This window comes from Artemia franciscana, chromosome 13 (assembly GCF_032884065.1).
Source record: "Artemia franciscana chromosome 13, ASM3288406v1, whole genome shotgun sequence".
In the NCBI taxonomy this organism is placed as follows: Eukaryota; Metazoa; Arthropoda; class Branchiopoda; order Anostraca; family Artemiidae; genus Artemia; species Artemia franciscana.
Genome location: NC_088875.1, coordinates 1499904 through 1513967, shown reverse-complemented (window position 1 = coordinate 1513967; position 14064 = coordinate 1499904). Strand labels below are relative to the sequence as shown.

Below are 14064 nucleotides of genomic sequence, written 5' to 3'. Positions count from 1 at the left end.
AGGGCAAACCTTGCCTCAGTAGTATATTTCTGTAAAAAAAAACTACTATTTTTGTAAACTGCCTCTTATACAGGGACAGGGCCGTATCCAGGATTTTTTTTCGGGAGGGCGGTGACAAAAAAAAACTTTAAAACATCAAAAATTTTTATATTGATTTTGTTATGTTTCTACGAGTCGGAGAAACATTTTGGAGGGGGTTCAGACTCCCTGACCCCCCCCCTGATACGGCCTTGCACAAGGAAAAAAAAACTTTATTTGATTAAAAATATTCTTACACGAGTCAGAGAAACATTTTGGAGGGGGGTTCAAACTCCCTGACCCCCCCCCTGATACGGCCTTGCACAGGGAAAAAAAAACTTTATTTGATTAAAAATATTCTTACCAATACAATTCCTTGGTCCTGCGCTGAATGGAATGAAGGAATAGGGGTGTCTTTTCACTTGCTCTCCACTAAAGAATCTTTCAGGGTTGTATTTTTCTGGATCAGGATAAAATTCTGGGTCCATGTGAATAGACATTATGAGAACAGAAACTTGTGCTCCTTTTGGAACAACATATTCACCTAAGAAAATTCAGTTTAATTATTCATAATAAGATTAAAACAAGGCAAGTAGTGGCAAAAAATAACAACACTAAGGCCATTCACACAAAGCGACAGTAAAAATTAAATAAACACGGAATTCAAGGTCAGTACCATATTATAGAAAATGTAAAAATTTTGATAAGTTAGATAGAAACCGACAGATACCGTTAGATGATGCTTCGACGGATCGTCAAAGGAAAATCTGGAATTGTCGTCAAAAAAATGCATGCTTCCATTTTTTAAACCCTTTTTGCAAATGATCGATTGTAATGATCGTAAAGTATAATGACGGAGGCGCTCTCAGCTCCAAAATGGGTTCTGCCAGTTCATAAAAATTCGAGTCCACCAAATCAAGTTTCGCGGTTTTACGACAGTCTTAGTGACTTATAACGCTATCCTGACGGTTAAAAAACAATTAGTAGAAAATAAAAATTGACAAAAGACATTGTTCTTGCTTTGCGTAGCAGATGTATAAGAAATAGTTATCTGAAATGATGGAAAATTTATTCTCGCTTTTTGTGAGTTAGTAGATTCAAAAGAATATCGAATTATAATCGAAAATCGTTCAAAGGCTCGCGTTCTCGCAACATCACTACATTTTTTTTTCTGATACACAGGTCATTATTCCCTCCTGAATACTATATTTAAAGAGCAATTTGCATCTAATAGTTGGAACAATAATTTTTTTAATTGTATCGAGATTGAAAGATTCAAGTTAGGTTGGCACCCAAAGCTTTTACTAATTTGTAAACTAGTTAGGGGGTACATTTTTTTTTAATCAAAAGGCTCAAGGTTATTAAACCAGAGATTTCAGGGTAAATCATCTAAGGCTAAAGAGTTTGCACCCGCCACTCCCATTCCGACCATCATCAGTTCACATACCAGAGACTTATTCAAACAAGGTAGAGTTAGCCTGGAATAAGTTTCAGATATTGTATTTGAAAATCTAAATATAAGCATTTTTGCCGATGTTCTAATAACCATAATATCCCAACTGTTTTGGATGAAATTCCACTTCGAAGTTGGGCGCTGTCCTCACAGATCAATTTTAGATGAATTCTCATGCCAGCGGGGTGCCGTAAAGATTGTCTCCATACCTCCTACAGGAAACTCGGTCTACAGCGCTATCAGCCACGGTTCGTCCTTTACAAGGTTGTAGCTACCGCTGCAACCACGATAAGTTACGCTAAGGTCCATATATTAATAGATATCAAAACTATACGATCACCCTAAGAAAAAAACTGATGTAAGTTGCTCTTAAGATGCATATAAATGTGACATCATACAGAGAAAAATTTTTCTCAAAATTGAGACTCTAAACGAATTTTCCGTAGCTCATGACCTATCTACATCGTTTTTTATGGCCAGAAAGTTTGACTGAAAGAATTTTCATAAAGTAGTTACCAAAACGATTCAATCACCCCTGGGAACAAATGATGTTGCTATTAAAATACATACGAACGGTCATCATTCACATTAAATAGGTTTTTCCAAACAACTATTCGGGGGGTTTCAGTCTACTTTTTTTGTTACTATTGTCCTTGGTATGGTACTTTACTAGGTTGTAGCTACCGATGCAACCACAATATAAATTATATAGTATTATAAATTATATAACTATATATATATATATATATATATATATATATATATATATATATATATATATATGTATATATATATATATAATATATATATATATATATATATATATATATATATATATATATATATATATATATATATATATATATAATTATTAATTATAAATATAAATTATATAGATTACAATTATTCTTCCTTTAATGGATAGATGACTACGAATCAAATTGTGACGTTTTTTCTTACAATTAAAATTCCACAAAAATAATTTGAACATAAGACAAAATAATATGCTGAATTTGATGATGATCTACAAAGTATTTGATGATGATGTACAAAACTTGATTATGTTTCCTAAATGAAAAGAAGAAGGAATAATTTACCCGACTGAAAGTCTTCTGTTGCTTCTCTTACAACCACTGGTACACTTGGGCGGATCCTCTGTGTCTCCTTAATACAAGCCTCCAAATATTTCATTTCGCTTAGGCTTCTTGAATCAATCTTTCCATCATATTTGGCCAATACAGACTGGATTTCTTCAAAGGCCTTCTCCTAAATTAGATTGAACGGTCAAGTATAGAGTAAATAAATATATACTTATTATAGTATATATTATTAATAGTAATATATATTATATGATATATAGTAACATATGTTACCGTCTGTCTGTCCGTCTATCTGTCGAGTGACGTCATGTCATCATGTCGTCATGTCGTAATGAAGTTAGTTTTCGTCATGTTTGTTATAACGTATGACGTCATTAAAAGTATTTAAGAAAGTCGTTCAAAGACAAATTTTTAATTGTAAGAAGATCGTGGACGGAAAAATGTTTAATTGTAAAATGACTGAAGAACCTAAAATGGCAACAGCCGAGGAAGCTGCTCAAAGAGTCTATGCCAAAAAACTTGCGGCTGATAGAGAAAGTAAGAAAAGAAAGCGTGCCGAGGAATCATAAGAACAGCAAGAAAACAGGCTTGCGGCTGAAAGAGAAAGTAAGAAAAGAAAGCGTGCCGAGGAATCACAACAACAGTGTGAAAACAGGCTTGCGGCTGATAGAGAAAGTAAGAAAAGAAAGCGTGCCGAGGAATCACAAGAGCAACCTGAAAATTATCGCCTGGCATTCAGGTACAGCCCAGTCGATGATTATAGCTTGAGTAGATGTGCTCAAATCGGGACTATGTCTAAGATTTGTCCCTATTGCAAGGCCTTGAAATTCAATGGTGAAACAATGGGAATGTGTTGCACCTCAGGAAAAGTTAAACTTCCTCTACTGGCTGCACCACCAGAGCCATTGAAGACTTTGCTTACTGGAACTACGTCAGAATCCAAGCGTTTTTTATCACAGATCAGAAAATATAACTCATGTTTCCGAATGACGTCGTTTGGTGCACAAATCGAAAATCCAGATCAATTTATGCCTACTTTCAAAGTAAAAGGGCAAATTTATCATAGAGCAGGGTCCCTTCTACCATTCTCAGGCGAGAATCATAAATTTTTACAATTGTACTTCATCAGTGATAGAAATTCTGAATTGAATGCACGTTGCGAAATTTCTCCCGACGTTGAAAGGACAATCGTTTCCCAATTGCAACATCTTTTCCACGAAAGTAATAATTTAGTGCGTCTGTTCAAAACAGCCATCGATTTGATGCCTACTGATCCGCATAAAATTGTTATTTCCGCTGACAAAACGCCTCCTGGCCAACATGTGCGTAGATACAATGCTCCAACTATCGACGAAGTGGCAATCGTTATGGTCGGTGATCAGTTTTTACCTCGAGATATTATTCTTCATAAGCGAAACGCTCAGTTGGTAAGAATTGCTGAAACTCATCGATGCTACGATGCCCTACAATATCCTATCATTTTTTGGGATAGAGCCGACGGCTATCACTTTAATATTAAATTGATAAATCCAGCCACTAACAAAGAAATGAATAAGAAATGCAGTGCAATGCATTATTATTCCTATAGACTAATGATTCGGCAGGATGAAGACCATTATATTTTAAAATGCCGTCAATTGTTTCACCAATACGTCGTTGATATGTATGCAGAAATTGAATCAAAACGTTTGCTATTTATCCGTCTGAATCAGACCAAGCTCCGCTCTGAACAATACATTCATTTGCGAGATGCAGTTGTAAATGACGGTAATACCACAAACGTTGGAAGATTAACGATTTTACCTTCGTCATATACTGGCAGTCCCCGTCATATGCATGAATATGCTCAAGATGCTATTGCGTATGTTCGTCTCTATGGTCGTCCAGATTTATTTATTACATTTACATGTAATCAATCTTGGGAACACTACAGACCGGGACACCTGGACACAAATGACGACCGGGACACAGGGAATATAAATGACGACCGGGACACTCAAAGAGAAATTACAGACCGGGACACAAATGACGACCGGGACACCGGGACAGAGGGAATATAAATGACGACCAGGATACTCAAAGAGAGATTACAGACTGGGATACTGGGACACAAATGACATGTAAGGTTCTCGAGGGAAATTGTTAGCTTTACTTTGGCGTTAGTGAAAAAAGGTTAGTCGTGGATTACTTTAGAATGTGCAAATACAGTTTTAGTAAGATTCAGATTTCCAACATTTCTTACAATTTTCAATTAGTTTAAGATTATGAGTTAATCCAACTTTAACCTTTATTTGATTCAGGTACTAAAAATTGGTAAGGGTCTAGTACCTATAAACACGGGCGGCGACCACACAGGCTACAAATAATATACGATGAAAAACAAAGAACAAAAAAAAAAAATAATCAAAAAACAAAAAATGAAACAAGGGTGATTTTCATCTAGTGAATGAAATGTAAAGACAAAGCTGATATTTTGGCAAAAAACCTCCGCCGAGCCATCCATAATGCAAAATAAAAAAAGAAACAAGCCTTTCGAAGTTACCCTAAATAGAAAGAACACTACGACCCTCGTTTTGTTTCACCCGAAAAAAAGAAGGAGGGAATCACCCTCGTTTTGTTTTTAGTTTCTCAATCATCTTTCTTTAGGTCTTCGTTTTTTCATCGCATACATAACCACTACAATTTTTAAGGTAAATATAGACCTCTGTCCGGATTAAGGAATATAATATTTCATTTTGGAGAGCTGCATATGACCCTTGACTGGGCCAAAAAAGGTGGCTTTCACTTGTCATTGTGCCAGAGCCAACAATGTGTGAGTTAAATAAAGTTTTATAGTTGCTATCAGAAAGGACAGTCTGAAGTTATCCCATTAAGCTTTTGTTTCTTTGAGCGGTGTCAATTTGAATCTTTATGTGAAGTTGCTAAAAATCTAAACTAGCTAAAAATGCTAGTTCTCCGTTCTCGAAAAATAAATAAAGAATCTAGGGATAAAAATTTGCAATGTTTTTCAATGGGTCTGAAAATACTGCAATGTACTTTGGAAGCCATTCCTACTTATGATTTTGTTGAGTTGTTTGTTTTATTTTGGTGTTTTCATAAGAGGCACCTCGTAGGTGACGGTAGTTCTCTCACTGCTTAAAAAAAAATGTGGTTTCCCTTTGCTCTTTTTTTTAGGGGTGATATTAGAAAGTTAGTCTATGACAAAAAAAAAATCATTTTTTTTATTTGATAATTATTTTTTTTTTTAACGCTGATTGATACTCCTTGTAGTGTTTATTAATATACAATTCATCAGTCTTTTGGACAAAATTTAGTGAAATACATTTAGTGAAATACAAAATTTAGTGAAAAGACCTGATTCATTCAAAACCAAATTTAATGGCAAACAGTGGGCCCCAGCCCTTTTCATCCGGTAGCCCCTTCCTCCATCCCTTCCATTCCAACTTTTATAGAAAAAGTTAACGTATTGGACATTTTTAAACCAGAATCCCGCAAGGATTTTCAATTTGTGTGATGAAAGAGTAAACATGGTTCAGTGGCACCTCCCCACTCCCATCCTGCTGCTTGCTTTTTGGAAAAAACTTGTTTGGACTGGAATTATGCTAATACTGTCAATTCATATAACAAGAGAGCAAAAGTGGCCACGTTTAAGCACAAAGGTAGGTAAGTTTGAACAGAATCTTAGATGGATTGGTAATTTGCATGATTTGAGGACCTTGTGGCCCTCCAAAAAGGCTCTAACAGGTGGGCAAGCTGCACTTATTTTGAGCAAGAATCATACCAAGATTTCAAAGTTAGTAAGATCGGAGGCAAGTTTAGGATTTTGAACACTTAAACAACCCCTACTCCTCTCTTGCCCTTTATTGTGTGTTTTTTACCAATGACATCGGAAGCATAGAGTTGTTCCATGGCTCATCCAATATTCCCCCGCCATTCTCACCGTCAACTTTCTCACAGAATGGTGGGCATGCTTTACAGTTGCTTGAAGTGAAGGGATACAAGGATCTTGAATTATTATGGTCAAACGCCCCCCAATATCCCAGCCAATTGTTTAGCAAAAAGACAGGCATGCTTTACCATGTTTGAATCAAAATACTGGAAGATTTTTTTTGAACCATATGACTGAAGGACAAAGTGGATTGACCAACACTCCACCACTCCCCGTCCATTCCACGTACAACTGTTTAAAAGAAAGATAGGCATGTTATACCGCAGTCAAAGTTAAAATATGAGATGATTTTCAATCTGTATGACTAAACCAGATCGACTTTACTCTTAAAAATATTTGGGCAGAAAATAGGCGATTATTTTTGGCGTCTAAATTTAGCTTGAAATACTTCACTTTAAAATTTAGAAACTTAGCCTTGTAATTAGCTCAAAATGTATAGAGATGCTTGCCTGAATTTCAGGGTGCCTTCCCAGCTCATAAAGACACCAAGCGATGCCAGCACCGGTTGTATCGTGACCTTCAAACATGAAAGTGTCAACCTCTTCTTGAATATCTGAGTCACTGAGCTCCAAATCTTTTGATAGCAATAAATCTAGAAATACAGGCTTCCGACCTGAAAAAAAATCTTACTGATTTTTATCTTGTTTAGCTATTTCATATGAAGGGGTGGGGAGATGGATTTCCCCAGGAAGAAAAAAACGTTCTGGGTATTTAAATTTGTTTTGCATTCGTGAAACATATCAACTTTTACCTTTACACTGGGTACTTTCACTTTTACCTGCATTGCAAAATGTTAAACCTATAAATCATGTCATATATCAGCACCTATAAAGGATGTCAAAATATCAGTGTATGCTAAAGTAAGATTTGCTTATATAATAAATATCAAGCATTTGCCTATCTGAGTATCCATATTGATTCAAAATGTATTTTCAATATTTACATTCCCAAAACTAGATATTTTCCTGGAACTGTGAAACGTAGTTGAAGAAAAAAAACACTTTTATCCGTTCATCGCTATACAGTTGAAACTTAAATACAACTGCATGCTAGACTAAGCAATAGCTAAAATTCGCTATGAAACATTTACTATCTGTATTAACAAAACCAAATAATCCCATACTAGGCAGGCACCCAACGATTGCGCTAGACTGACACGTTGAGAGAACAAGACATTTAGCAGTGCAACCCAGTACCAATAATTACAATTATTCAATTGTGTTCATGGCTGTTATTGAATATTTGCTTTTTGTGCGTCAGAGCTCTACAAGTTCCATTTCGTTTCTTTCTAGGTGGAAAATTCTTGATCTATTCTCCTATCGGAAAAAAATAAATATCTTCCAGTTAGAACCTTTCTTAAAAGGGCCTATGGAGCTTCAAGATATTTATCTCAAGTGATTTTTCATTTCAACTGCAATGTTCCGTACAATACGGACAACACAGACGCATGAAAAGGGAAAGATAGATCAAGAAATTTCTACTATTTCAAATTACTCGGGTTAAATTATTTTGTGTTGTCCAAACGGCTTTTAATAGAGCATAATAATTGCGCAAATTCACTAAGTAATTCACTTGTTGTTTCTGAGTGCTCTTGTTTCTTTAACCCAGTTTCTATAATGGCACCTATCACTTTCAATAAGTGAATTTTCAAGGGAAAGATTTTCTAACCTTAGCATGAATTCAAGTGTGAAAATTAAACAAAAATGTATTATTTAAAAATTCTTAACTGAATTATAAGTCTTACCTTGAAAACTAAGGGCATTTACATTCAAACTAGCAAAACTGTCATACAGAACTCATACAAAACTAGACCCAGCAAAATTTCACTGACTTGGAATGCAGCTCAAGCGATATTCAACGTCGCAAAAACCTATCCGGGCAAAAGCTACATACCCAGCCCAAATTAAAGTAGAATAAATTTGAGCAAGACAAAATCTGGAGCAAAACTATCACTCTCGCAAAAAAAAAACAATCAACATGATTTAGCATTAAAAATCAAGAAGCTACTTATTAAAAAATATATAAAAATGTTCCTATTGTCTGTTTTATCTATCTACATATTTTAGTTTGCTTTACATAGGCTAAAGATAAAAGACAACATTAAGCAAAAGGGAACAATAGGTACTATTTGTGTCTTTCAACTATCTTATGTCGTGTAGACTAACTCACATCTAACTATCTTAAGCTTGAGGGGATTTACGTTTCTCAGTTATTATTCATTTAAATTTGATATTTCTCATTTAAATTTGAGCAACACAGAATTTGGAGCCAAACTATCGCTCTCGCAAAAAAAAAAAAAAAAAAAAAAAAAAAAAAAAAAAAAAAAAAAAAAAAAAAAAAACAACAAGATTTGGCATTAAAATATTAGAGCTACTTATTAAAATCTAATAAAAATGTTACTATTGTCTGTCTTATGTACCTATTGTTTTTTAGTTTGCTTTACATAGGCTAAAGGTAAAAGACAACTTTAGTCAAAAGGCCACAAAAGGTAGTATTTGCGTCTCTCAACCACCATATGTCGTGTAAACTAACTCACACATAACTATTTTAAGCTCGAGGGTATCCAAAAGCGAGCGTGCAAATTATTCTAGGACCTAAAGAGCTTTTTATGAAGTCTCTAAGCATCCCTTGAAGAAAAAAGAGATGACCTGCCGTTTAAAGATATGAACTGGCTGTCTCCCCGATATATTCCCGAAAATATGTGTCAGATTTTCAATTGAAGCTCTGTCCTAGACAGTTTGCCCGGTTGGTCGTTCTTCAAAAACTAGCTCTACCGCCTGTTAATTCGAATGGCTGATACTTATATATACTTATAACTTACTTGCCACCTGATTTTAATTTCTATGGCTGTTCTCGGATATATTACGACTAACTATATTAAAATTTAATTGGAAACCCATTACTAGTGTGTTTTTACGCTTTTATATATAATCAAATAAAAAAAAAAACAGTTTTTTTTTTAACTGAAAGTAAGGAGCGACATTATAACTTAAAACGAACAGAAATTATTCTGAATATGAAAGGGACTGTCCCCTCCTGAACGCCCGGCTCTTTACGCTAGTTTGACTCTTTGTCACAGTTCTACTTTTTAAAACAATAAAAAATTTAGCGTAAAGAGGAGGGTGTTGAGGAGGGGACAGCTCCTTGCATATATGGAATATTTTCTGTTCGTTTTAAGTTTTAATGTTGCTCCTTACTTTCATTTATAAAACTTTTTTTTATTTAATTTCTGAACATTTTTGAATTAATTTTGAATTAATAAAGGTTTTTATTTGGCTCAACGTATATGAATAATTAAAACGAAATTTGCATATTAATTTTACTTTTTTGGCCAAAAGGCTTTATCAAAGTCTGTATCGGATGATTTTGAGAAAAAAGGGGCGAAGGAGGGGGCCTAGTTGCCCTCAAATTTTTTTGGTTACTTAAAAAGGCCACTAGAACTTGCAATTTTATTTACGAACATTTGTATTAGTAATAAATATAGGCTACGTAACTTACAAAATAAACTTACGTAACGAGCTTCTATATTCGTGTATTTTTATTACGTAACTGAAGGATTCGCCCCCTCGTCAACACCTCGCTCTCGTTTTCTATTTAATTTTTGAACGTTTTTTAATTAATCCATGCTTTGATTTGGCTCACCACACACGAATAATTAAATTTAAATTTGCGTGTTAATTTTTTTTTATAAATCCTTTTCTCATGGTTTTGATCGGGCGATTTTGATAAAAAAAAGGGGTGGCAGAGGAGGCCTATTTGTCCTTCAATTTTCGGTTACTTAAAAAGACAACTAGAACTTTTTATTTTTTTACGAACGTGTTTATTAGTAATAAATATACGTAACTTATGAATTAACTTACATAACGAACTTCTACATTTGTATATTTTTATTACATAAACGAGGGGGGGTTGTCCCTCGTCAATACCTCGCTCTTTATACTAAAGCTTGAATTTTATACAAATTCTTTAAGAATGACTCCTGAATCACCAAGGCCATAGAATAAATAGCTGAAATTACTAAAATACTTTAGTGTAAAGAAAGAGGTATTGAGGAGGAGACGAACCCTCTTGTATACGTAATAATTTCTGTTTGTTTTAAGTTGTGATGCTGCTCCTTACTTCCAGTTGGAAGAAAGGAAGTAAGTTGGAAGTAAAAAAAAACCTTTTTTTTAAATCTGTTTTCTCATTGTTTTTTTTATGAATAATACTAGAAAATCCTTTGCCCCCTTTATGGAAATTCTCTTCCGTCATGATAAATTGCTCCGTGGAAAGATCCCTCCACATAACCCCCTACCCCCCAACCCGACAAAGTCCCCCTGAAAACGTCTTTACACTTCCCAATAACCATTACTATATGTAAACAATGGTCAAAGTTTGTAACTTGCAACCCCTCCCTCGGGAACTGTGAAGGACTAAATCATCCCTAAAGATATTGTTATTAGGTTTTTCGACTATACTGAACAAAAAGAATATCTCAAAATTTTGATCCGGAGACTTTGGGAAAAAATAAGCGTGGGAGGGGACCTAGGTGCCCTCCATTTTTTTGTTCGTTTAAAAAAGGCACTAGAACTTTTAATTTCTGTTAGAATAAGCCTTATCGCGACATTCTAGGACAACTGAGTCGATACGATCATCCCTGAACAGAACAAGAGCTAAGAGCTTATATGACACTTCTGACGAGGCGAGAAGAGCTAAGAGCCAAGAGATCATATGGTATGAGCTTTAACAAAATTCTATGAATCAATAGATTGATTTAAAAAGGAAAATAAGATTCTTAATGCCGGTCAGGATTTAAAATAAAAGCTCTGAGTCACGATGTCCTTCTAAATATCAAAATTCATTAAGATCCGATCAACCACTCGTAAGTCATAAATACCTAATTTTTTCTAATTTTTCCTCTCCCTTTAGCCCCCTAGATGGTCGAATCTGGTAAAACGACTTTATCAAGTCAAATTGTGCAGCTCCCTGACACGCCTATAAATTTTCATCGTCCTAGCACGTCCAGAAGCACCAAACTCGCCAAATCACTGAACCCCTCCCCCCAACTCCCCCAAAGAGAGCGAATCCAGTATGATTCTGTCAATCACGTATCAAGGACATTTGTTTATTCTATCCACCAAGCTTCATCCCGATTCCTACACTCCAAGTGTTTTTCCAAGATTTCCCCCTCCAACTCCCCCCAATGTCGAACGATCTGGTCAGGATTTGAAATAAGAGCTCTGAGACATGAATTCTTTCTAAAAATCAAATTTCATTAAGATCCGATCATATATTCGTAAGATAAAAATACCCCAATTTTCACGTTTTCCAAGAATTCCGGTTTCCCCCTCCAAATCCCCCCAACGTCACAGGATCTGGTCGGAATTTAAATAAGAACTTTAAAGCACAAGATCCTTCAGAATATCAAATTTCATTAAGATCTGGTCACCCTTTCGTAAGTTAAAAACACCTCAATTTTCAAAATTACACCCCTCCAATTCCACCAAAGAGAGCAGATCCGGTCCGGTTATGTCAGTCACGTATCTTAGACAGGTTTTTATTCTTCCCATCCAGTTTCATCCGGATCTCACCGCTTTAAGTAATTTCTAAGATTTCCACCCCCCCCCAACTGCCCCCCCCCCCCCCAATTACGCCCTATCCGGTTGAGATTTAAAATAAGAGATCTGAGTTACGAGGTCCTTCTAAACATGAAGTTTCATGGAGATCCGATCACTCCTTCGTAAGTTAAAAATACGTCATTTTTTCTTATTTTTCAGAATTAATTCCCCCCCCCCCCAATATATCGGATCCGTTCCAATAATGTAAATCACGTAGGTAAGACTTCTGCTTATTTTTCCTACCAAGTTTCATCCCGACCCCTCCAATCTAAGCGTTTACCATGATTTTAGGTTCCCCCACCCCAAACTTCCCCCAACGTCACCAGATCCAGTCAGGATTTAAAATAAGAGCTTTGAAACACGATATCCTCCTAAATATCAAATTTCATTGAGATCCAATACCCCGTTCGTAAGTTAAAAATACCCCATTTTTTCTAATTTTTCAGAAATACCCCCCCAACTATCCCAAAGAGAGCGGATCCATTCCGTTTATGTCAATCATGTATCTAGCACTTGTGTTTATTTTTCCCACCAAGTTTCATCCCAATCCCTCCACTCTGTGTTTTCCAAGTGTTTTCCAAGTTTAGGTTTCCCCTCCCAACTCCCCCCCAAATGCCACCAGATCCGGTCGGGATTTAAAATAGGAGATCTAAGACACGATATCCTTCTAAACATCAAATTTCATTGAGATCTGATCACCCGTTCGTAAGTTAAAAATACCTCATTTTTTCTAATTTTTCAGAATTACCCCCCCCCCCCCAACTACCCCAAAGAGAGCGGATCCGTTCCGATTATGCCAATCATGTATCTGGGACTTCTGCTTATTTTTCCCATCAAGTTTCATCCCGATCCCTCAACTCTAAGTGTTTTCCAACATTTTAAGTTTCCCCCCACCAACTCCCCCCAATGTCATCAGATCCGGTCAGAATTTAAAATAAGAACTCTGAGACACAATATCATTCCAAACATCAAATTTCATTAAGATCCCATCACCCAATCATAAGTTAAAAATACTTCATTTTTTCTATTTTTTCCGAATTAACCGGCCCCTCACTCCGCCCCAGATGGTCAAATCGGGAAAACGACTATTTCTAATTTAAGCTGGTCCCGTCCCTGATACTCCTGCCAAATTTCATCGTCCTAGCTTACCTGGAAGTGCCTAAAGTAGCAAAACCGGGACCGACAGACCGACAGACAGACAGACCGACAGAATTGGCGATTGCTATATGTCACTTGGTTAATATGAAGTGCCATAAAAAAAAGAAATAAACACGCATCCGTGACCGGTCTTCTGGCAAAAAATACAAAATTCCACATTTTTGTAGACATTTTTGTAGAGCTTGAAACTTCTACACTAAGGTTTTCTGATAAACTGAATCTGATGGTGCGATTTTCGTTAGGATTCTATGACTTTTAGGGGGTGTTTTCTCCTATTTTCTAAAATAAGCCAAATTTTCTCAGGCTCGTACCATTTGATAAGTAAGACTAAACTTGAGGAAACTGATATATTTAAAATCAGCATAACAAATACAATTCTTTTTATGTAACTATTGGTATCAAAATTCTGTTTTTTAGAGTTTCGCTACAGTTGGTTACCACGACCACTCTGTTTGGTGAAAGAACCATTTATTTAAATCTGTTTTACAAACTAGCAAAGAAATTTCAACAAAAAAATCGGTTTACTTTCAGAAGAGTTGAAGTCCAATCAAAAGAAGGTAGGACTTTCAGCTAAAATCCAAATTTCAATGAATTAAAGGTATAGGCCTACCTATTTTAAGCTTGTTTTTTATTTTTCATATTTTTGCCGCACGGACAGACGGGCAATTGGCAAATTCAATTTTCTACTTCTTTCAAAAAATTATAAACGCAAATACATAAAATTAATTTCTGTACCGAAATATAAAACCCTACAATAAACCCCCTTTTAATGTAAGTTGTTTTTCTACG

The 14064-nt window shown here is 35.6% G+C and overlaps 1 protein-coding gene across 3 annotated transcripts in view; it reads right to left on the bottom strand.

The window, feature by feature from the left end:
* Positions 1 to 14064, bottom strand: part of LOC136034364 (cytochrome P450 4C1-like) — a 290741-nt gene that overhangs the window by 3727 nt on the left and 272950 nt on the right. For all 3 annotated transcript variants that reach the window (XM_065715508.1, XM_065715507.1, XM_065715506.1), the window contains exons 8-10: positions 6970 to 7133; positions 2569 to 2737; positions 383 to 562 (exon numbers count right to left, since the gene is read on the bottom strand). In XM_065715508.1, the coding sequence (XP_065571580.1) occupies positions 383 to 562; positions 2569 to 2737; positions 6970 to 7133 (513 nt within the window). The remainder of the gene's footprint in view (positions 1 to 382; positions 563 to 2568; positions 2738 to 6969; positions 7134 to 14064) is intronic.